Genomic DNA, 24,821 nt, shown 5'->3' on the forward strand with positions numbered 1-24,821 from the left:
GGGGCCTAAAAAAAGCCATGTGGAGTGCCACACATGTCTATAATCACACATCATTAAAACTCTGAGGGCTTCGGACTGCACCTTATTTTCTGTGCTGGTTTCCAAATTCTTCTGGAAGGAAGGGAAAGTGAGATGCTGGATACACAATTATGGCACAAGGTTGGAGGAGGAACAACATGACATTGGTCGTTGTCACTAAAGGGAGTTTTTATTTCTGCGTTACTTTGAAATGGTCTCTGCGGGGTCACTTACACGGTGATGCGGGCGAGGAGAGTCCGCCGTCAGGGGGCGTGCTGTTGGGTTTAGAGTCGGGCATGGGGAGGGGCACTGGGCGGGCCACTGGGGGAGGTGGAGGCAGCAAGAAGGAGCCTGGCATTTTGCTCTGGCCGCTCCCGTTCGGCTGCGGACAACACAAATAGGGTCAAGAGGGCGGCATGCGACAACCCGCAGACACGGAATGGAAAACGGGAGCGGCTCAAGAAGGCCGGGCCCAAAATAAACAAATTCATGACGGAAGGAGGAGAGGGGTAGGGAAAAAAACAACTAAAGGAATGAGGTATGTGGACGTCATCTTTGATGAAGGTGTGAAAAATAATAGTCACCACAAGAAGTGATTTTTGGTGGGACCAGGTTCCACTGAGGTGGTCTGTGTTGGGTGAAAGAGGTTGTGGAGGCAGTGGGAAGTGAAAGAACTATTTGACTGGGCTCATCCAGCAGATGGCAAGAAATTAAAACCATGGGAGAACACTCGTCTACACAATCACAACAACACCACCAACAATAACAAATCCCAAACAACCAAACGGCAACTAAAATCGAAAAAAGCTAGAGATGAAAACAGAAACACGATGACACAACACAGGACTGGTGTGCTTGACTGAAGCGTGCCGTGACTGATTCACTCTCGTGCTGATGATTGTAACTTCTGAGGGGTTGGGTGGGGCAAAAGAAAGAAATTAACAAGAGAAAGAGCAGGAAACGTTGGGGTCTAGAACAGGAAACAGCAAAATGACACTGACAAGACAATACAAAAATGTTTAGACCAGCTGAATGAACAAATGTCTGGTGCCTTGCATTTGTGGGTGTGTCTCTGGTGGTGTAAGTCCTTATAATGTAAGTGGTCACATGACAAGCAATAAGCAGTCTGTTATCAAAATAATCATTATTTTTTTACCTGAAAAGTGTGACACGCATTTGTATTCAGCCTCTTTTACTTTGACACCATGATCTGATTTGAGTCAATCTGTCTTTTATTTAATCCGAGTTTAAATCCAGCTGTTCTGTGAAGATTTGTTAGAGAGCATTAGTGAACAAACATCATAAAGACCAAGGGACACATCAGACAGGTCAGCCGTGAAGAAGTTTACAGCAGGGTTGGTTTCTAAAAACTATCCCATAGAGCACTGCTTAACCCATCATGTAAAAAATAAGAGTATCTCACTACTGCAAACCTACCAAGACATGGCCGTCCAGCTAAAGTCACAGGCTGAACAAAGAGAGCATTAATCAGAGAAGCAGTAAATAGTCCCATAGTAACTCTGGATGAGCTGCAGAGGCCTGACAGAACAACTTTTGGCGATGCACTCCTCAAATTTAGCAAGAATAAAGCTAAAAAAAACCCATATGAAGTTCCATTTGCCACAAGCCATGTAGGGAACATGGTGTGGAAGAAGGTGCTCTGGTCAGATAAGACTTAAATTTTACTTTTTGGCCCACATGAAAACCGTTTAGATGAAAATGAATGCTGCACATTATCCTCTACAAACCATCCACTGTGAAACATGGTGGTGGCAGCAAAATGCTGTGGGAATGCTTTTCTTTACCAAATACAGGAAAGCTGGTCAGAGTTGATGTGAAGATGGAGGAACCTTAAAATCTGCTAGATGCTGCAAAAGACTTGAGACTGGGCGCAGGTTGACCGTTCAGCGGGACAACAACCCTAAACATACAGTCTAAACTACAATGGAATGATTTTGATTGAAGCATATTCATGTGGCTAGTCAAAGGCCAGACCTAAATCCAACCAAGAATCTACTTGAAGATTTTAATTGCAGACACTTGTAGCTGTAAGTGCAGAAAAAGTGGTTCTACAAGGTATTAACTGAATAGGCTGAATACAAATACACGTTACACTTTCGTTTGTGCTGGTCTATCAGAGAAAATCCCACTAAAATGCATTGAAGTTTGTGGTTGTAACGTGGAAAAAATCAACTCATATGAATACTTTTGGAAGGCTCTTTATGTCATATGACTAATATAAACTGCCTTAATTATTTTGATTTTAGTTATCTAATTTCTGTACTATAGATGTACAGTTTTTGTACGTCACTTTTACTCACACAATAAATGTCAAATAAGATAAACAGTTGTTTAACAATTAAATGTTTCTGAGAACTTCCGTTTTCTTCCATACTCAGTCTTTTCACTAACATGGTTTAATTTTTGCTGTCAGATTTCATCTTTTAGATTTTTTTATCAACCTGTCTGCATGCCTTTCTGTGTTTCAGGCAACTGCTTTATGCAGCAGTTTCCTTCCTTGCAGTTTGCAAGCCTTACCTGTCCGGTGGCCTGCCCTGAGCCATCAGCACAGACAAACTGCACAAACTCCTTCAGGGGGTCCTGTCCAGGGTGGTGGTGGTAGCGTATGGTGGGGTGGGTGAAGTAGGGGCTAGACTGCTGGATGATGGAAGGGGACGGGAAGTGTAGGGCCGAAGCTGAAGCACGGGGACTCCCTGCAAACACAGATGTTTGTATTAGATGGACACAGGCTGGGAAGGATAAAAAAGGGAGAGAGAAATATACATTCAACAAAATGAAACAGATTAGGTGATGAAGGAGTGACAGATGGTTTTTTTCACGGAAACATATAAAATGATTTGTTTTTACATTTATTTATGTTGTATGATTTCCTAAATGCACACAAGACAACACATAGAAATTGTTATGGTTTGGTCCACACATTTTAATCCAATCAAACACGCGATCAGGAACGACTTCAGCACATACAGTTACTCCATTAAAATCAGCTTTAAAAGCCTGGATGATGAAAACAAAGAGATATTTGTAGAACTGAATGGTATTGTTATTTAAAAATCACATGATCGCTTGCATTTCGAACTAAACAATTCCCTGTGTACTTCTGAAAACTGAACAGTTTAACAGATATTTGTTAGAATATGTTAATATTTGCAACTCAATGTGTCATGTAGCTGCTAATACATTTAAAAGAAAAGCAGGAAATAAAAATACCAACTTTACAACAAACATTGTACTTTGAAATTATGTATGATCTATAATGAGGCAGGAGTTGGTTTATCTCTGAGCCCTCTAAATCATGCCTATTTACATCACTAACCCTGATGTGTATTAAACCCAACCCATTCCATGCCTTGGAGCTCCTGCCTGCCACCAAGTGAAGTCGTCTTCCTGTACTAATCCCTTTACAAACTGGGTGAAGGCCAAGTGCAGTGTGTGTGTGGGTGGGTTCAAAATAGGATGGGAATGGTTGGGGCAGAAAGGATACTACCTCTGTGATTTTCAACCTAAACTATCAGTTACCCCTATTTAAACCAGCTGTGTTGTACACTATAAGGCTATGTTCAGATCACTACTGAAAGAAGTGACATTGCTTTTTCTTTTTTTTTTTAAAGATATTTTTTCGGCACTAGTGGCCTTATTTATTTTGACAGTAGGCAGACAGGAAAGAGGGATAGAAAGAGGGAGACATTCGGCAAAAGTCGAACCCGGGACAGCCACTTTGAGGACACATGGTCGCGCGCTTAACACCTACACCATCAGCGCCGCGCCCCTAGGCTACGACATTTCTGCCATTAGAGTTAGCAAACTACCATTTATAAATCCCACCTTAAATATTTTTAACATCTTCATTTCTTTTGGCATTCATAGAAAACAATTTAAAGCATTGACCATCATTGGGGACTATTTCACAACACAGCTGTTGTTTTACCTAACTACTTGTGGCTAGCTCACCCTTTACCTGTAATGTTAGCAAACTACAATAACATTCATAAATTACACTTTGTTCTATGTTTCTCTCATTTTTCATTATTTTGTCCATAGTTAGATAACCAAGTAAATTATTCATTCTTCAGATTATAGCTAACAGTAGTTAGCTTTTAGCTCCTTGTTAGCTCAAAAAGCTCAAATTGAAAACAGGTAGGCCTATGGAACAGCTGTTTTTTTATTGTTTGTGTTAGATTTTATGTAACTACTGCAACATATCTAACCATGATTAATTTACCATTCACTCAATAATTGAACATCAAATAAATGTATTCAGGGGAAAGTTGTAACCATGTATCCTGCAGCATCTTCACCGTCCAGGTGTCATGTTATGAACTACAATAACATTTGAACTACTTATATTAGTTAAAACAAAATAACAATTATTTATTGTTTTTAGATCAAAGTTCTAACTGAATATACATAACTTGTAGGTATTAAACATGAAGCTTTATTTCAGCCAAGAACAATTTAGTTAAACGTACAACAGACAACACTGTCTATCGTTTAAACAATGTGAAAATGTGATAAATTAAAAGATCAAAAGACGACAATAAAAAAAGACATATTTTCTCTAAATGTGGTTCAATGGTAGTTTATTTTTTCTGGGCTAAATATAAAGAAAGGCAAATCTCAAAATAGCCCTGAAATATGTCTATGACTGTCCATTGTTTGGAGAAATATCTATGCATTTACCAGCAGTTTACCACCTGAGGTTCATGCTAAATATTTTCACCAACATTCCACTCCTTCTACTTCTTCTGTCTTAACATTTAAAGGCCAATAGGCCTACGTAGTTCACATATAGTGCAATTTATGTTCTTTGAGCTTGTTCTTGATGAATATTCTGGGCAGAACTTTTTTTTCTGTGGGGTGTACGAAATATTTCAAGTAGGTATGCTGCAGAGGGAGAGACATATGAAGACTTCCTGGGAGTTCTGTACTTTAGTTCTTGTAAATTAATGAGATATCCTTGACAGCAAGAACTTTGTTCCTGTTTAATCTAACTAAAGACTTTTTACTTTAAACTATCCATCACTTTTTACAGTGGCTTTGAAAAGTGTTCACAACCCTTTTAAAATACTAGGAAGAAATGAAACTTTAACAAATTATTCCAAACCCTTTTTCCACATATGATATTGCTGTTGTTTAATTCAGTCAGTCAGTCATTTTCTACCCCTTATTCCATAGTGGGTCGCGGGGGAGCTGGTGCCTATCTCCAGCAGTCTATGGGCGAGAGGCAGGATACACCCTGGACAAGTCGCCAGTCCATCGCAGGGCAACACACAAACAACCATGCACACACTCATTCATACACCTAAGGGCAATTTAGAGAGACCAATTAACCTAACAGGCATGTCTTTGGACTGTGGGAGGAAGCCGGAGTACCCGGTGAGAACCCACGCATGCACGGGGAGAACATGCAAAATCCATGCAGAAAGACCCCCGGCCAGGAATCAAACCCAGGACCTTCTTGCTGCAAGGCAACAGTGCTACCAACTGCGCCACCGTATAACCATAAAACTATAAAAAGATATAGATATCTATATGTATATATATATATATATATATATTTATATATATACACACACTTTGAAGTCTAATATACATGTTTTGTTAAATAACAAAATGTATTAGTTATTATCTTCTTGGACACAAGCATCTCAGTTAGGTTTATACTGTGCAAGATGGATCAGGGGTGTGTCAAAACATCAGTGGCAAAAAGTGGAAAAAAAAGACAGTCCCACAAAGTTAAAAAAACTGGCATCTTTAAATGATATATGATTGACTGAGGCACCATGACTGCAACGCGTTCAGCATTTTGCATAATCCCAGTTCTCCTGCCATTGAATTACTGTGGAGCTTGTTTGATACACAGAACAACAACAAAGCTTATGAGGTGGTAAGCACTTTCACACTAGCGAAGCATCAAACTCAATGTTGAAGTCAGCCTGGAAAGAAATCATAACTGTATAAAAACACGGCAGCTCACCACAACAGCGTCGGGATATTGTATACACGACTGCGGGCTGGTGTGAATCTGCGTGGTCCACACGCAACTGTGGAGATCAGATATGCCGTACTTGCATCTCAAGAGGCATGGCATATGTCAACAACCGCAGAGGAGGGTATAATGACACAGTGGTCAACCTCATTGCTTGACATCTGCTCGATGGCTTAAAAATGCTTTGAAGCTAAGCTGCAGAACTAAAGCACATGTGTAATTATCTACAATGAGCTCCTTCAATGGATGAGTTTACAAAAGAAAAGCTGAAAAAGTCTCATAGTTGGTCTGTGCTGTGGTTGTAATAAATTAATAAAAATAGGAGAGCGATGATTTATGTCTATAACCGCTCTGCTATGATAAATATCTGGGTGGTTTCAGCTTGCTCAGGGTCAGAACCTTAACGGACTCTTGCTTTTACCACTATGAATAAAGAGGAGAACTCATGTAAATAACAGACAATTAAAAATGGACACACATTTAAAAGAGACTGAAGAATATTTAGCAGGGATCATTTTCTGGGGTATTTTTATGTTGTAGTTGTTGTTATGTCATCAGTATCAGCAGCAAAACCTGATGAAAAATTGTAGACATTTTGAAGAGTTGTGCCTTTGTTTTTTGCCAAAACAAACAAACAAACAAAAAAAACAACACAAGAATTAGTCAGACAAAATCGCAATATGTTGTATTACCATGTTACCAGTTGCATTGCTGATAATGACTTTGGAGAATTGTGGTTCTGGGAAAACAATCAGTTTGTAAAATTTCTGCTAGAATATTGGGACCAGTGAAGAGGGAGCCAAAGAGAATATGTGAAAATAAATATGCAGGATTCACAAAGGACTAATTAAAAATGAACAGCTTAAATAAAAGCAGCACAAGATTAAATATTCTGACTTTTAGTTCCTCACTGAAAGCAAAGCCATCTAAAGGCTGGATATGTTTGATTTCAGTTTAATCAAAATATTTCTTTCTTACATATCCACTCCAGAGAAATCCCCATTCCCCAGTTCAGTCATGCAAAGATTCTGCTAACAATTTTAGATGTCAAGGTCCGGTTGATACAATGACGGCATTATTATGACATCATCTGGGCCATTTTGATTAATTTGTGGTGAGCTCTCTTTAAAAGCCTCACATATATTACACATCTGTTTTTACAGATTAAGTGTTCATTGTTGAAACTAAACTCTGGTGTAGTAGTGGAGAGTTCTTCAATACTTCAATCACCATTTAGTAACTGTGTATTTACAGGGTTTTTTACTCTGAGTAATAAAATAAAAATGTGCAAACTCTAATTCTATCAGAGTTTATCAAACTACAAAAATCCACTCAACCACTCAAATACAGTACCTTGAAAAAGTCTCGGACTGTTCCACATTTCACATAACAACCACAACCCTACAGGGTTTTCACTTTTATTTAGCAAAAATAAAATCTGATAAAGAGTTGCGTGCATTTGTATTCAGCTCCTCTTACTCTGATACTCATAACAAGTCATGTAAAGAGTAAATAAAGTCCACATAAAAAGTAAATTCCTAACTTTGTGGCAGCATTATGGTCTTGAGATGATTCTTTTACAGAAGCAGGGATCTGGTCAGAGCTGATGAGAAGACGGATGAAGCTTACAACCGGACAATTATGAAAAAAAACCTACAGAGGTGTGTGTGAAAACGGCCGAGTCAGAGTTCAGATCAAAATCCAGGAGAATTTGTGGCAGGATCTGAAATTTCCTAAAAATTCTACAAGGTAGTGACTCAGGAAGCTTATTAAAAGTGGATGCCAAATTCTTCAGAGATTTAATTGTAAGAACTGTTGAAAACCTGTATTATTTTCTTTCTGCTTCACAATTATGCCCTACTAATTATAATTGTGCAGCGATAACAGCATCAACCCTATTGGGTGATGTATTTAGCTGCTTTGCACATGCAGAGTGAACTTTTTACACTATATCTAACAGCTTCTCTGTCTGTGCTTAAGAAAAGCATCCACACAGCATGATGCTGCCACCACTATGCTTCACAGTGGAGATGTTGTGTTGAGACATAATAGCAATGCAGCATTTTACTTCCACTTTACAATTATGCACTACATTGTGCTGCTCTACTACATAAAATTGTAACAACATTTCCTGAGGTTTGTGGTTGTAAAGAATTTATAGAAGTTGAAGAAGATTGAAAATTTGCAAGGCAATGTAATTGAATCTGAAGCAGGTGTGAAGTTAAAGATTCAAAAGAAGAGTAGAATGATGGAAAATACATCAAGAACCACCTCACTCCTCTAAGGAGAAAGAAACTGAGCATCACAGATACCACCACCAACCATCCAGGTCTGAAAGAGTCTCAACAAACGACATCCAGAGACGCTAGAAGCTCTGTCACCAACACAACCTGCATCCTACAGGCTTAAAAGAGGAGACAGAGAAAGAGCCAAAGACCGAAAGTGCAACGTGCCAGCGTCAGATTCCCAAACCCCCTCATCTCCCAAAGACAACAGCCCCACCTCTATACCACAGTAGGAGAGGGGTAGGTGGGGGGGGTCCTGGAAAAGTGTGGAGTGGGTAGGAGGAGATGGTGAAGAGGAAGGGGTTGGAGGGTAGGTGGGGTGGGCGATCAGCGGGATCGGGAGCTGGGTTTGTTGTTTGGTTGGATTGGTCTCACCTGGTCTCACTCCCGCCAGCATTGGCAGTGGGTGGTGGGTGAACGCCGTGCGGGGGGACCTCGTCTGGGAGGACAGGGCGCTGAAATCGAATTTTCCCAGCTTCTTATGAGAACCAGGCGATGAGAGTCCTGGCAAAAAGGGGATCAACAGAATGGCAGAACAGAGACGAGGTTTTAATCAAACATGGCTGCTTTTCTTACTTCGACTCTACTCAATAAAATCAAAAAAAGCAAAAAAGAAAATTCAAGTATTTGATCAGATTTGTTCAATTTGATTAAAAGAATCAAATGATTACGATTGCAATCAATGGATTAATTGATTGACTCATTTCTTCAGTGATTCGAATGTCTATCTTAATACACACAGGGGTTCCTTTAGTTTTTTTTTGTCCATTCATGTACAGTCAGTGGACTGTCCCAGACCTAGGAGGGGTTGAGGGTCCAGTCATAGGGCATGTTTTCAAGCAGCAGTGGTTCAGCGTGAGAGAAGGTGACTGGAGAAAGGCAACAAAAGGTGTGGGTTGGGGTGGGGTGAGGGGTATGAAGAGGCCAGGGGCTTAGCTTCAGGATAGAGGAGAGCTGGAAAATTCTATGGCAATCCAAGTATGCACACCGATGAAGGTATTCATAACACAATATCTACTCTGTAGGGTAATTTCTATACGTTCAAGGCTATTTTTTATTAAAACAGCTTACCAATACAGTGTTTTGGATAATCATGCACACTTCCTGGAACTTTTTCAAATGTCTTCATTTTACAACTACAAATTTTTGTGTTTTCTATTAAGATTTGAAGTGACAGACCAACACAAAGTAGTGCATAATTGTTAAGTGAAAGGAAAATCCTATCCAATTTTCAAAGAAGAATACAGAAATACATATAACCTGAAAAATGTTTGCATTTGTATTCAGGCCCCCCGAGTCAATACTATGTAAAACCTGTGTTGGCCACAATTATAGCTGTAAGTCTTTTGGGGTAGATCTCTACCAGCTTTGCTCATCTGGAAACTGAAATTTTAGCCCATTCTTAAGCTCAATCAGACTGGGTGAAGGTTGTTGGTGAAGATCTATTTTTAAGTATTGCCACCGATTGACAACTGGATTTTAGGCCACTCTAACACATAAATATGCTTTGATCCAAATTATTCCAATGTAGCTCTGGCTGTGTGTTGAGAGTGGTTTTCCTGGTGGAAGGTGAACCTCTGCCACAGTTGAAATTTTTGAAGGCTACACACATTTTCATTCTTGATTACCCTGAATTTATCTCCATCCAAACATTAACCATAACCATCTTCTCTGTCCGTGCTGAAGAAAAGCACCCCCGTAGTATGATGCAGCCTGCACCGTATTTCACAATGTGGGTGACTGTGGATGGTATGTTTAGGCTTTTTTTTTTTTTATTCACTGACTTTTATTTAAAGGTATCAGAATAAAGGGCTGGGGTTGGGGGGCTGACCATAAATGTACTTTACATTTTCTGGTTTTTACTTGTAAAAAGCTATGAAAACCATGTATCATCACCTCACAATTCTGGCCTATTTTGTGTTGATCTGCCACATAAAATCATAATAAAATATTTTCAAGTTGGTACTACAAAAAATGGGGAAAAGTTAAGTAGATGTGGACCTTTTTGCAAGGCACTCCAAAGCCCAGTGCTCTCGGCGTTGCCACAGAGAGCCTCAGGAACTCAGTCAACAAACATGCCAACCAGCCAACTCACTACACTTTAGAAATTAATGGGATCTTAAATGGCCTCATATCTGGGGCAGACTGTGTTTTCTGTCTGGTGCCAGAACAACCTGTGCCGCTACATATAGCTGCTGAGGAGCCTGCCAAAACAAACACAGACAGGTCCTCTGATGCAGCTCTGACTGTCAGGCATTCTGTGCAGCAGCCTGAAGACATGTAGTGTGTCATTAAAAGTGCTTCAGCTCTTTCTTTTAAGTCATCCTCTGCTGCACACCTACACACTCACTCAGTCACACACACAAACACTCACCACTCCAGTGGAGTGGCGAGCACAAGGCATGCTGCCCGTTAACGCGTCGTGGGAGAACTGAAGAAAAATTGAAGAAGTTAAGCGAAGGATGATCAGTGATGGTCGGCACACATAGATAAACACATTAATGTGTCCTCCTGTGTCCATAAATGTCAGAAAGGTTAAATGGCTGTGTAATATATATATATATATATATATATATATGTAAAGAAAATTGGCTCACTGGCAGACCAGAAACATGGCTATAAGTTTGAGGTTCTCTTCTGTGATGAAGGGCTGGTGTGGTGCTTTGTAAGGGAATTCATTTTGATGTATGACAAACCAAGGGCACAATTTAGACTTTCTGGGTTTAAGAGAGAGCTCCAAATGGTGCATTTTGAACCACAATGTTTAATATATGCTGTTATAAAAGTATGAATCAAGAGTAATGCACTTAACAGGGAACTTTTAGGAAAATACAGAAACGTGCATCAGCTCAGAAAAAGAGCTAATTTAACCGTTAAAATATACTGAGCTCATGTTTTTCTTTCTTTTTTGTTTTTGCTTGCTTCAAACTCAGTTGAAAGAATATAGTGATAAACAACAGTGGTAAGAGCCTAGAGGCCCATAAACTACTAAATGGTACAATATTCACACATATAAAAACAAACAAGAGTCAAATAAAGACGTGGGCAACTCCAACATGGCCCAAAGAGATGTGGAAATAGACTTTACAAGCGAAGCATATAAAGTCTAACAGCAGATTTTTGAAAAACTTGAGCTTTTTTAATGCTACGCTGGGAAATGTTTATCACTGTTTACCCAGGGTGTTCGTATGCAGTGCGGGTGCAGCTGTTCTTGTGTGGGCACCAACAAGTATAGAAAAAGGTGGCCGCTAGCACTTATGTTTGGCCACGCGGTTATCTCCACATGTAGGAGGGAGGTGCAGACACAGTTAATGCATCTTATTCACTGGTAGCATGATAAGAAAAAAAAGTGTGATCAGACCTACACACAAAATAACAAAAAATAAGGTGACATCCATCTGGTTAGAATGTTTTAGTTTGGTCAGTGTCATATTAACACGTTATATAACAAATAGTGGGACGATAGTGTGATGATAACTTTTAAAAAGCAACGGGTAAAGGGAAATGTGGGAATCCAAGTTTGCAAGAGTAGGGAAAACAAGTTCACTACATTGTTAAAAATAATTCCAAACTTTAATCAAGACTACAATTCTGGTCAATGGTTTGCATATGCCATCCATGTGTCATGAATTAGGAGACTTTCCATGATGCAACTGTTCTTTTTCTTGGTTGGAATGATAATATAATATACGCTAAACTAAGATTTGGAGGAGCTATCCGGCCTCTGGCCTCTTAGTGGGAGTGTGTGTACATATTTAAGGGTGTATGTATTGAACTGACCCTCCGCTGATAAGAGAAAATCCATAGTAAATTAAAATTTGTGCCCCAAATAATGTATTACTTCTAACCCCTGAAGTTGTATAATCAATCCACTCAGGAAAAAAATGGTTCTATGATTAGGTAAATGTCATTTTCTGAGCAGCACTATATGTAACTACAAATGGATTTTTGGTGTATGTTAATGTATCCAAAACCCAAAAGTATTGTAAGCAAAGTTGTCTGTTTTACTCAATCTATCCATATGTTACATAAAGGTGCTCATCATGAAAACAAACTGGACGAACTAATTCTATCCTGAAAACTGCTCTGGAGCCACTGCAGCTGAATTTGCGAAAGGAATATTAAACAAGATGTCGAGTTTTCAACCTCTGCCAGTGATGGAACATCATGGATCTGGAAATGTTGACAATGTTTTGGAAATCTAAGAGGTGAGGTAAGGATCTAAGCTATTTAGGGAATATACAAGACGACTGCTGGTTTAGTAAGGCTAACCATGCTAATTGTGCTAATTACTCATTTACAGTATCTCACAAAAGTGAGTACACCCCTCACATTTTTACCCCCTTTTCATAGTCATTGTACAGCTTACATAACTGTATACATTTGGTGTCCTCTAACACCCATTAGAATCTAAACCACTGGCAACAAAAGTGGGGTCATGCTTGGCCAGTCCAGCACCTTCATCCTCAGTTTCTGTAACAAGGCAGTGATCATCTTGGAGTTTGTTTGGGGTCGTTATCATGTTGGAATACAGCCCTGCGGCCCAGTTTCCAAAGGGAGGGGATCATGCTCTGCCTCAGTATGTCACAGTACATGTTGGCATTCATAGTTTCCTCAGTTAACTGTAGCTACCCACAGCCAGAAGCACTCATGCAGCCCCAAACCATGACCATCCCATCACTATGCTTGACTGGAAGCAAGACACACGTGTCTTTGTACTCCTCACCTGGTTGCCGCCACAACACGCTTAACACCATCTGAACCCAATAGATTTATCTTGGTCTCATCAGACCACAGGAAATGGTTCCAGTATTCCATGTCCTTAGTGTGCTTGCCTTCAGCAAACTGCTTGCAGGCTTTCTTGTGCATCATCTTTAGAAGAGGCTTCCTCCTGGGACAAAATCTTTGCAGACCAATTTGATGCAGTGTGTGGTGTATGGTCTGAGCACTGACAGGATGACCCACCACCCCTTCAACCTCTGCAGCAATGATGGCAGCACTCATACGTCTATTTTGAAAAAAACAGGTTGTCGACAATCTTCTTCTTGCCTAGGCCATCTTTATTTAGAGCAACAGTTCTTTTCCCTTAAATCCTCAGAGTTCTTTGCCTTGAGGTGCCAGGTCGAACTTCAAGTGAACTACCAGTTTGAGAGCGTGTGAGAACGAAAAACACCAAATTTAACACATCTCCTCCCCATCCACACCTGAGACCTTGTAACGCTAACAAGTCACAAGAAGGTACAATTTAGACATTTTAACTCAAGGGTGTACTCACTTTTGTTGCCAGAGGTTTACACATTAATTGGCTATGCTTTTATTTATTTTGAGGAGATAGCAAATTTAAGTGTAGTATCTTTAGTGTTGTCCTATGAAAAGATATAATAAAATATTTACAAAAATGTCAGGGGTGTACTCACTTTTGTGAGATACTGTAAGATGCATAACAGTCTAAAATGTCAAATTGATTACCATTTAGTAATTCTGCTGTTTATGATGTAATGTCACATCATAAATGAATAATGGCCACTCGTGGGAGAACGGGTCTGAAAATGTATCCTGTTCTAATTTCTGCTCATGTTATATAATTATAATTTATTATATAATTATAATTTGGAAAAAGAATTTGGAAACTGCCAGGATTGGTATAGGCAGGTCAAAGTAAAAAAACACAAACAAACTGGAGATTGAAGATCTAAAGCTTCACAACCCCTTATATCTATCAGTAAACAAAACACACATCTGATTTTATGTTTTGTGCATCATTGACACAAATCAGTATTTATCTGTTTCTTTTAAAGAACATGGCTATCTGCATTACAGTTTATTGGAAACGTTCTTCTCTGCTGTTTAATGCATTCTGTATGTAAAAGTATGTAAACTAATGATGTAAAAGTGATGCCATCAGAGTTGGCTGGTCTTGGATTTGAGACATGAAAAAAAGGCTTCTTCTCTAACTGGAGGAGTGAGGATTATACTGTTGCATCATGGGAAATGTAAGGTACAGTGTTTTATGCAGCTCAGGCCAAACCAGACATCCTAAATACTGGTGGAATATGCTATAACTCTAACTTTCTTTCAAACAACCATCATCACACAGAATCATGCAAAAATGAAAAGTTTCCAGATGCATCTAGTGGATTTCATCAAACAAATAGAAAAACTAAATCCCACGCACCCAACAGAATTGCCCGAGGTTTCCGCATGCCAGTGCCAATTATAAGCCTATTATTCATAAATAACTTTAAATTATACATACCGTTTTTAGACCCTGTAATATCTCCTAATTAGTCACTATGTCAAAATATCTGGTGGTATATCAGCGAAGAACAGCAAATGAGGCCCAGATGCCCAGTGAAAGCTTTGTCTAATAAAGCTAATAGAAGTTACTCTGATCTCTCTCCTCTTATAGTGTGTACGTTACAGTGTCTTTGCACACATACAAAACAGTTGTTTGTTCTTCATTATTTCTGTGTCCTGCTCCTGGCACGCTGCACAGGCAGCCTGGCAGCCAATTGCTCCCATGACCCTGCAGTCTTGCCACGCTAACAAGCTAGCGACCACCCAAACCGCCACTGAACTGGAAGGCTAGCGCGCGCACACAGACACAGATTTATAAAACAGCGAAACAAATAGCTTGTGTAGTCATCCAGGTGCATAAAAACAACAGCGTGTGTTGGATAGCCGCCATTCCTTAACTGAAGGGCACACATTGGTAGCAGGCATACACACTATAGGATAACAGTACAGTGGTAAAAAAACATCACGTTCTCTGCAAAAAACACAAAAAAAAAACAACATATTTGCTTCAACTCAATATCACAAATACATGGGAAACCTGACCCACTCCTTCTTTACCCAAATGTTCGTTTTCATACCACAGATCAGCAAGAGCGAGCAGGCAGAAGGACAAGCAGAGCAGAGCTGAGCAGGGCACAACAGACTTAATGATGAATTACATGATCACCTGCTATGCCTCAGAGCTTTTCATTCAGGTAAAGATTCACTTCTGGAGCAGGCAGAGGCAGAGGCAGAGGCAGAGGCAGAGGCCCTCCCCTTCCCTCCTCTAGTCCTCCTCCCCTCTTCTGCTTTTCCACATCTCTCACTCCCAACACCACCACCACCATCTCCAGAACAGATGTCTGCTGTAACCCAGTAGCTCCCTTTGCTGTAGACACGTGGAGGTGCCATCTGGACCGTAACGCTGTTCCTCTCCAGACTGGGTGGGGGGAGGTTGAGGGTGTTTATATGTGTGTGAGAATGTAAATCAGTTAAAGAGCTCTAATGTAATTTTTCAGTGTGTGCATGTGCGTGTCTGTGTGACATTTGTGAGGGTGTGTGTTAGTGAGTAAACATGGCTTGGAGACAGAAGGCTCCTTGTGCACTGATGACACACCTGAGTACCTTCGGTTTGGTTTGTTTGAATCTTATGTTGTTTTTTTGCCGTGCTGCCTATCCCAGACAGATGAGCCAGGCCTAGGGCAGGTGGCTGCAGCCCTCAACAGCTCTGTCTAAACAACCAGCTGGATAAGGTGCTGCAGAAACCTCATTCACATCCTCCCTACCTTTCTGACGCCTCTTACTGAGCACTTGAGCTTTTTCACATTTTCTCAGGTTGCAACCACAAACTTAAGTGTAGCTTTATGTTTTACTTCATGTGCATTTTTGATAGGCCCCTTTTACTCAAACACCCTGAATAAAATCCAGTGCACCAAACTGCCTTCAGTCTTAGTGAATAGAGTCCACCTCTGTGTAATTTAATTTCAGTATCAATCCAGCTGTTCTCTGAAGGCCTCAGAAGTTGATTAGAGAACATTAGTTTAATTAAGCAGCGTCATGGACCAAGGAACACAGCAGATAGGCCAGCGAGAAAGTTCTGGAGATGTTTCAAGCAGTGTTAGTTTTTAAAATAATATTCCTTACTTTATAAAACCCTCAGAGAGATCTGTTCAATGCATCATCTAAAAATGACAAAAAGATGTCAAAACTGCACACCTAACAAGACCTGTCACCTAAACTGAAAGGCCAGACAAGGAGAGCATTAACCAGAGAAGCAGCCAAGAGGCCTATGGTGACCTTGGAGGAGCTGCAGAGATCCACACGGGTGAACCTGTTGATGGGACAACTGTTAGTCATGCGCTCCACAAATCTGGTAACAGTAGAAAGAAGAAAACTGTTGTTGAAAGAAAGACATGAGAAATCCTGCTTGCAGTTCATTTGAGACCAAAATAAAACCTTTCAATCTACAAAACCCGATATGTGACAGAAAACTAACAGCGCACATTAATCTGAATCAACCATTGCCACGATGAAACACTGAGGTGGCTGCATCCTGCTGTGGGGAGGCTTTATGTAGCTGCAACAAGAGAGCCGGTCAGAGACGATGGGAAAATGGATGAAGCTAAAACCTGAGACTAGGACAGAGGTTCACCTTCCAGCAGGACAACCCTAAACACAGCCAGAGATACAGTGGTGATGCTTTAGATCAAAACATATTCATGTGTTGGAATGAGTCAGTCAAAGAATAGTCGAGAATCCAAATTCAGAATCTGTGGCAAGACTGGATTTTCAGAGATGTTCTCCATCCAACCTGAATGAGCTTGAGCTATTTTGTTAAGAACCAAAATGCGTCATGTAAAATCATTTCAAAACACATTGAAATTGTGGTTGTAAAGTGACTAAATGTGAAAAAGCTTTAGGTGAATGAAAACTTGCAGAACACTATTTACGTGTTCTTTAATTTCCTCAAATAAAAAAAACTAAACCACTTTGCCCAATGGTCTTGGCTGCTTTAGATCACAAACATGTGGTGTCATAACAATGTGCTCTTTGGTCATAATAAAACAAATACCAATAAAATAAAGTTTGCATAAGCATCAGAGCACTCACATATGTTTTATATTGGCTGGAGATACATGCATCCAGCTACACATTTGATTTCTAATCCAGCATCACAGCTACATCTTTGAGGCAAACAGGTGGTGGAAGTCATGGAGCTACTGGGCTACCAGAAGACTTTGGTGAACCCACAATGGACAGCAGCAGACATCTGGTAGAAACACAACCCCACCCAACAGCAACAGAGCCAGAGAACAGGACGCGTAAAAGAAGGGAGCGGAGAGAAAGAGGAGCGGAAAATAGAAGGGAAAGGAAAAGACAGATGAAAGAACGCAGCAGGGCTCTGAGAGCTCACAGAAAAGGCAAACAGACGGAGATGCACACACAAGCTGAGGGTGGTGTGAGCGGAAGGAGAGCAACTTATGCATGTACACAGTAGAGTGTTTAATGTTGTTCTAACCATGGTAAGGAAACTGCACTCCATCGCTCTCATGCTTAATCTTCCTCTCCTGCACACTGGCCAAATGGTGCTGCACTGAAAGGCCAAACAGGGGAGAAGGTAAGAGTTAACAATGGCAGAAGGGAGGAAAGATCATGATAGAGACACAGAGAGAGGTGGAAAGAAACAGGGCTGGTTAAATAATTAGCAATATGGGATTTAATGCCATAGAGTGCAGCAAACGTTTATAAAATAGTGACATCATGACTGCTAGCAGTATCAAAAAGGAAGCATATAAGAGGGAGTTTCCTTAAGCAAATCCCTCAAGTCAAATACTACACCAATGAAGTCACATTGCAAATACATTTCATTAGATAGCCATCATAACGGTTAACAGTGCTGTAAGAAAAAGGAGTGAGAGGTTAGAGTTTCGCAAGAAAATGGATAGTTAAACAGAACATAGGAGATAGTTATGAGTGGTGAGATTCAGAGGGCATTTGGAATATTGTGATAGAGTTGATTTATGTGGAAGTAAGAATAAAGGAATAAAGTTGGCTGAGGTTAAATAAAAAACTACCTAAAATGGATAACAATTTAATCCGTGTCATATATGTTTTTAGATGATACAGAACATTCTATTTCTATTCTAGATTTTAGGATAAGATGTTTAAACTGAGAACATCTCTTGAAGTACAAGATGGACAAATCTGGCTGATTGGAAATATTTTTGTTTGTGAATAGAACTGACAGGCTTGATGTGGAAACTATAGCAGCAAGCCAACCCCCCAATTAAGGAAACGCTGTTCTAAAACTAAGAGTGACCACAATGAGCTGGCCTCCTGAGCAAAAACCAGCACTCATTAACCAGCTATTATCTGCCTGAGATCCTCATGAAAGAGGAGAACCGCAAAAAGGTAAACTAGGTACTAGATATACTACCAGTAAATACAGCAGGGGTTTATTCTAGAAATTTGCTGATGTCTTTGTATCAAAATCCAAATAATAAATATTACAGATAACGTAGTTATAACTTTAATACCTAATATATGTTTTTGCCATAATAGGAATAATTTGTTGCTTTTCTATAATAATCATGAAATAGAATTTATTTTAAATGTTTTCATGAAACCATCCAATTTTTACTCAATGTTATCATACTGTAAAAATCTCAGACCAGCCCATGCTTAATCCTGACAATGACAATATTGTGTAATAAACATCTTAGAGTAGAAGAAGTATTAAATGAAGGAAAACCAGGTATGAACAGCCTTGTCAGCTTTGCCTAGTTAGCTCTTCTAGCACATCTAACTTTGACGTTCTGTCTCATTTGATGTTGTCAACGTAAATGTTGTTAGCTTAGCATGACAGAATAAATTAGAAAACAAAATATAGCTTGGTTGTGACAAAAATATGCTTATAATTTTGTTTGTTACTGAAATCATAACATCTAACAATTATTTTGCATCTCATGTATGTTGACCAGAGAAAATGTTGCGTTCTATTTTAGACTAGTTGTTTCACATTACTTTGTCATGGACATATTTTGGGGTACAATATCTAGCACAATGGGAATAGATATTTACATAAAAGAGAACATGCCGATTTTGTGGTTTAGCGTTAGTTCTGCCGTATACAATGGTGTGAAAAACTATTTGCTCCCAACATGTTTCTACTGTTTTTTGCATGACTCATTTAAATATTTCATAAACAGCTGTTAAAGGAGTATTTGATTTATTAAAGTAGAAACAGTTATCCAAATGACCCCTATGTGAAAAGTGATTGCTCTCCAACCTTAACAACTGATCCTTCCACCCTTGACAGCAATAACTACCGTCAGGAATTTGCAATTAGCAGCATTTAATCTTTTACATTGCTGTGGATAATTTTTAGCCCACCACTCCTTGCAGAATGTTTCTGTAAAATTTGTAAGATACTACTATTTGTACTTTTAATACTTTTGCTCTGTATGTTTCTTAACCATTAAATATACAGGTCCTTCTCAAAATATTAGCATATTGTGATAAAGTTCATTATTTTCCATAATGTAATGATGAAAATTTAACATTCATATATTTTAGATTCATTGCACACTAACTGAAATATTTCAGGTCTTTTATTGTCTTAATACGGATGATTTTGGCATACAGCTCATGAAAACCCAAAATTCCTATCTCACAAAATTAGCATATTTCATCCAACCAATAAAATAAAAGTGTTTTTAATACAAAAAACATCAACCTTCAAATAATCATGTACAGTTATGCACTCAATACTTGGTCGGGAATCCTTTGGCAGAAATGACTGCTTCAATGCGGCGTGGCATGGAGGCAATCAGCCTGTGGCACTGCTGAGGTCTTATGGAGGCCCAGGATGCTTCGATAGCGGCCTTTAGCTCATCCAGAGTGTTGGGTCTTGAGTCTCTCAACGTTCTCTTCACAATATCCCACAGATTCTCTATGGGGTTCAGGTCAGGAGAGTTGGCAGGCCAATTGAGCACAGTGATACCATGGTCAGTAAACCATTTACTAGTGGTTTTGGCACTGTGAGCAGGTGCCATGTTGTGCTGAAAAATGAAATCTTCATCTCCATAAAGCTTTTCAGCAGATGGAAGCATGAAGTGCTCCAAAATCTCCTGATAGCTAGCTGCATTGACCCTGCCCTTGATAAAACACAGTGGACCAACACCAGCAGCTGACACGCCACCCCAGACCATCACTGACTGTGGGTACTTGACACTGGACTTCTGGCATTTTGGCATTTCCTTCTCCCCAGTCTTCCTCCAGACTCTAGCACCTTGATTTCCGAATGACATGCAGAATTTGCTTTCATCCGAAAAAAGTACTTTGGACCACTGAGCAACAGTCCAGTGCTGCTTCTCTGTAGCCCAGGTCAGGCGCTTCTGCCGCTGTTTCTGGTTCAAAAGTGGCTTGACCTGGGGAATGCGGCACCTGTAGCCCATTTCCTGCACACGCCTGTGCACGGTGGCTCTGGATGTTTCTACTCCAGACTCAGTCCACTGCTTCCGCAGGTCCCCCAAGGTCTGGAATCGGTCCTTCTCCACAATCTTCCTCAGGGTCCGGTCACCTCTTCTCGTTGTGCAGCGCTTTCTGCCACACTTTTTCCTTCCCACAGACTTCCCACTGAGGTGCCTTGATACAGCACTCTGGGAACAGCCTATTTGTTCAGAAATGTCTTTCTGTGTCTTACCCTCTTGCTTGAGGGTGTCAATAGTGGCCTTCTGGACAGCAGTCAGGTCGGCAGTCTTACCCATGATTGGGGTTTTGAGTGATGAACCAGGCTGGGAGTTTTAAAGGCCTCAGAAATCTTTTGCAGGTGTTTAGAGTTAACTCGTTGATTCAGATGATTAGGTTCATAGCTCGTTTAGAGGCCCTTTTAATGATATGCTAATTTTGTGAGATAGGAATTTTGGGTTTTCATGAGCTGTATGCCAAAATCATCCGTATTAAGACAATAAAAGACCTGAAATATATCAGTTAGTGTGCAATGAATCTAAAATATATTAATGTTAAATTTTCATCATTACATTATGGAAAATAATGAACTTTATCACAATATGCTAATATTTTGAGAATGACCTGTATGTCCCATTTTAAAATGCCACGCTGGACAAATTTCCAGATATTTCAAATACTTTTGAAAATTATGTTTTATAGAAACTTGTATTTTGTTTTAGAATTGTGGCATATCTCTCAGCTGACAAAATCAATTATTTTAAAAATATCTTCCAAAATTCTCCAAATATCTCCATGAATTTTAGAAAAGCTAGTGTGAGTGCCAGTGTAACTAGATGTATCATGGAGGAAACTGTGGAAAACAGACTGTGGCTCTGCCTCTGTGTGGTGCAGGGTCATTGAGAAAAATTTTTAGTGGAGTAGAAACTGTGATTTGAAGAGGTCGAGAATGGAGATGATGGGGAAGTAAAAGGAAGAAGAGCAGGGGGTCAGTGCAACACAAATGCAAAAAGGAGATTTGTGATAGCAGAAGGTGAGTTGCGGCTTCTGTTTCATGACAGTTTCATGGTTAGAAGAAAATATTTCCACTGAGATTTATGGAAATGTTTGACATTTCTGGAAGATGCTTTTTTCCCCCAAAATAAATATGTAAGAAGATCAAAACTAACTGCAAGAAGTAAGAAGGAAGCTGTCGCGGTCAGAAGTTTACATACACTCATTACGGAGAAGAATGTCATCTTAATTTTCGCCTTTTGATGATTTCTCAGAACTACACTTTCTCCAGGATGGAATAATAATACAACACACAGGGTCATAATTCTAAAAACTGATTTAATACCTTCACATAAACCTTTTAGCAGGCAGTACTGAAGATTCTCAAATGTCTTTCAACCTGGCAAGCTCAAAGCACTGCAACTTATTCTTCCTGATCATGAATGACTGTAGCTGGCAAATTCTCTTTGCCAGCATAAAAGACGTTGTAGAACCATCTTTAAACATCTGCATATGCTCAAATTGGCAGTGCAAGTACCACTTTGGCATGTTCTGAAGGAAAACCCAATCTGTCACCTCCAGGTGAAAAGAAGTTGTTTAGGTTCTTCAAAAACAGCCCAGGAACCATGATGACTGCTGGTTGCGATGAATCCACCACCTATAGTGTTTAATCACCTTTGCTGAGAGGGTGCTAACCAAGAAAAGGGCTTCATCTCAGCTCGACTGAAATTTCCAGCTATCATATGGACAAACCAAATGGCTTCTGGAGGAAAGCTTTGTTTTCGAACAAGGCAAAGGTTGAGCTATCTTCTCACCAAGACAAAATAAAGTCTGTCTGGAGGAGTCAAGTTAAGGCTTTTAAACCTACAAACTCTGTACCAACTGTCAAGCATGGTGGTGGCAGCATGATCCTGTGGGATTGTTTCATAGCCAGTGCAAAAAATGGGCGGAATAATGAAGACGGAAAGCCAACTACAGATTCTTAAATGTCACCTCAACAGCTAGATGGCTAAATCTAGACACAAAATGATCTTCTGACAGGACATTGTTTCCAAACACACACTAGATCTGGTTTTGGAATGTAAAATGCTGGCTAACATTAAGCGTTTGGTCTAGTCTTCCCAAAGTCACGACCTGAACCCTACTTAAACTTGTGGACTATACTTAAAAGTTTGTTCCATCCCAGAGAAACCTAACAGTTAAAATAAACTCTGCCGAGACAAGATGTCAAACAGCCGTTCAGAATTTTCCTGAAAGTTTGTTGGTGGCAAGAAAAACTGCGTGGTTGAAGCACATTTAACAAATATTAGATGGAGTGTATATATAATTTTGACCGTATGTGGACTGAACAAAATCCACCATAAATTCCCGATCCTAAAGATCCTTCCGGTTGTGTGCTGCATAAAATGAAGATCATTTCTATCCCTTCCTGTATGCCGATGTGTGATTTTTACAGTAAAATTAGCACATTTATGACTGGTAGGCACAGCCAGAATAGATGTCTCCTTTTATGAGGAGAATGTACAGAAAAGGACGATCCATAATTTGAAAAATCAAATTTCCAAAAATGTCAAATAATTCCTTTCAATCCAAAGAAAACCCCTTTGAACTGAAAAATGATTAGGGAAGCTAAAACTAAAACTATCCATAATAATCTAATGATAAACCTTTTCTGGATCTCTCATAACAGTTTGTATTCTTCTTATTGTTCTACTAATACCTCAGCCCATCTCCTGTAGAGGCCTTTGGTGGCACTTAGGACAACATACTTTCAGCAACAATACCTGCGTCCACATCGTTAGGCCAACCGCTGGACTGAGAGCTGCTGCCAGCTGCAGGGGAACGGCCTGAGTAAAACACATCATCCACAGGGCTCTCCATCTCGCTGTCATCAATAGACTTGCGCTTGTTGGAGCTGAAAGAGACGGAAAGAGGAGAGAAACATGAGAACGGCTGTTTTCAAAGTGTTCAGGATGGAAAGAGGAAGGAATTAAGGGGTGCTTTGTTTGTGATTTTGATTTAGGACCAGGTCATTGCAAATTACCTCCTACAGTGCCTTGCAAAAGTTTATACCCTTTGAACTTGTGCACATTTTGTCACATTACAACCACAAATGATAGACCAACACACAGAAGTGCAGAATTGTGAAGTGTTCGGAGAATAATACATGGTTTTCATAGTTATTTATTACTAATAAAAATCTGAAAAGTGTGGCATGCATTTGTAATCAGCCCCTCTGAGTTAACCACCTTTGGCTGAGATTATTGCTGCAGGTTTTGTCAGGTACATCTCTACCACCCTTGCACATCTACCTTCTGAAATTTGTTGCCTATTCTAAACCATTCAGTTGTCGCTTTGGCTGATTGACAACTGAAGCTACAACTGAGCGACAACTTTGCAGCCTCTAACAGGTTTTAGAGCTCCATCCATCGTCCCATCAGTTCTAACCAGTTTCCCTGACCCAGATGAAGAAAGCATCCCCACACAATGATGCTGCCACCATTGTGTTTCATTCTGGGAAGTGCCTGTTCAGGGTGCAGTGTTAGTTTTTTGCCACACACTGTTTTGCATGTTGACCAGTCTTCATGAAAGGTCAGATGTACGGAATAGGAAGGCACTAACAGATTTCCACCTAAGTCATGGATCTATGCAGCTCCTCTAAAGTTACCTTTTGGCTGCTTCTTTGATGAGTGCTCTTTATATAAATTTAGAAGGTTGGCCCAGTCTTATTAGGTTTGCAGTTGTACCTTACTCTTTTCATTTTTAGAAGTTCAAAGCTAAAGGATATTGATGTATTACCTGGCCCTGCTTCTTCTCAACTTTCTACCTGACACGTCTGCCGTGTGCCTTTGGCTTCATGATGCTGTTTGCTCACTAATGTTCTCTAATAATATAATTTTCTTTTCTCTTTAAATTTAAACACTAGTATATGTCGATCTGTTCAACAAAATCCCAATAAAATATATTCCAGTGTGTGGTTGTAATTTAATAAAATGTAAAAAAAAAAACCCCTAACCTCCAAGCGTATGAATGCGCAAGGCGTATGTATTTGAGATTCTAAGAAATGTACATGCATATTTCCTGTGACCTTTGAGGGCTTATGTGGCTGCATAATTCCCTTGGAGTTATAGTAGAACAGGGGTCTACATAAAAATCGAAAATAATAAAAATTCCTTATGTCAAGATTTGCGTTTAGTGTGTTGTTTTAATATCATGTTACACCCAGGGGGACAAAGAAAGCCAGCTGGAGACAGCATGACAAGAACGGG

At 39.8% G+C, this 24,821-nt stretch overlaps 1 protein-coding gene across 14 annotated transcripts in view; it reads right to left on the minus strand.

Annotated features, from left to right (window-relative positions):
* The window catches only part of LOC124864736 (nuclear factor 1 X-type-like), a 203,950-nt gene that overhangs the window by 16,173 nt on the left and 162,956 nt on the right, over positions 1 to 24,821 (minus strand). For 9 of the 14 annotated variants that reach the window (XM_047359622.1, XM_047359617.1, XM_047359615.1 and 6 more), the window contains 5 exons: positions 23,337 to 23,467; positions 17,609 to 17,683; positions 8,689 to 8,817; positions 2,557 to 2,732; positions 253 to 400 (listed from right to left, as the gene is read on the minus strand). In XM_047359622.1, coding sequence (XP_047215578.1) covers positions 253 to 400; positions 2,557 to 2,732; positions 8,689 to 8,817; positions 17,609 to 17,683; positions 23,337 to 23,467 — 659 coding nt within the window. The remainder of the gene's footprint in view (positions 1 to 252; positions 401 to 2,556; positions 2,733 to 8,688; positions 8,818 to 17,608; positions 17,684 to 23,336; positions 23,468 to 24,821) is intronic. The other 5 variants (XM_047359627.1, XM_047359623.1, XM_047359619.1 and 2 more) reach the window with 4 other exon arrangements.

This window comes from Girardinichthys multiradiatus, chromosome Y (assembly GCF_021462225.1).
Source record: "Girardinichthys multiradiatus isolate DD_20200921_A chromosome Y, DD_fGirMul_XY1, whole genome shotgun sequence".
NCBI classification, from domain to species: Eukaryota; Metazoa; Chordata; class Actinopteri; order Cyprinodontiformes; family Goodeidae; genus Girardinichthys; species Girardinichthys multiradiatus.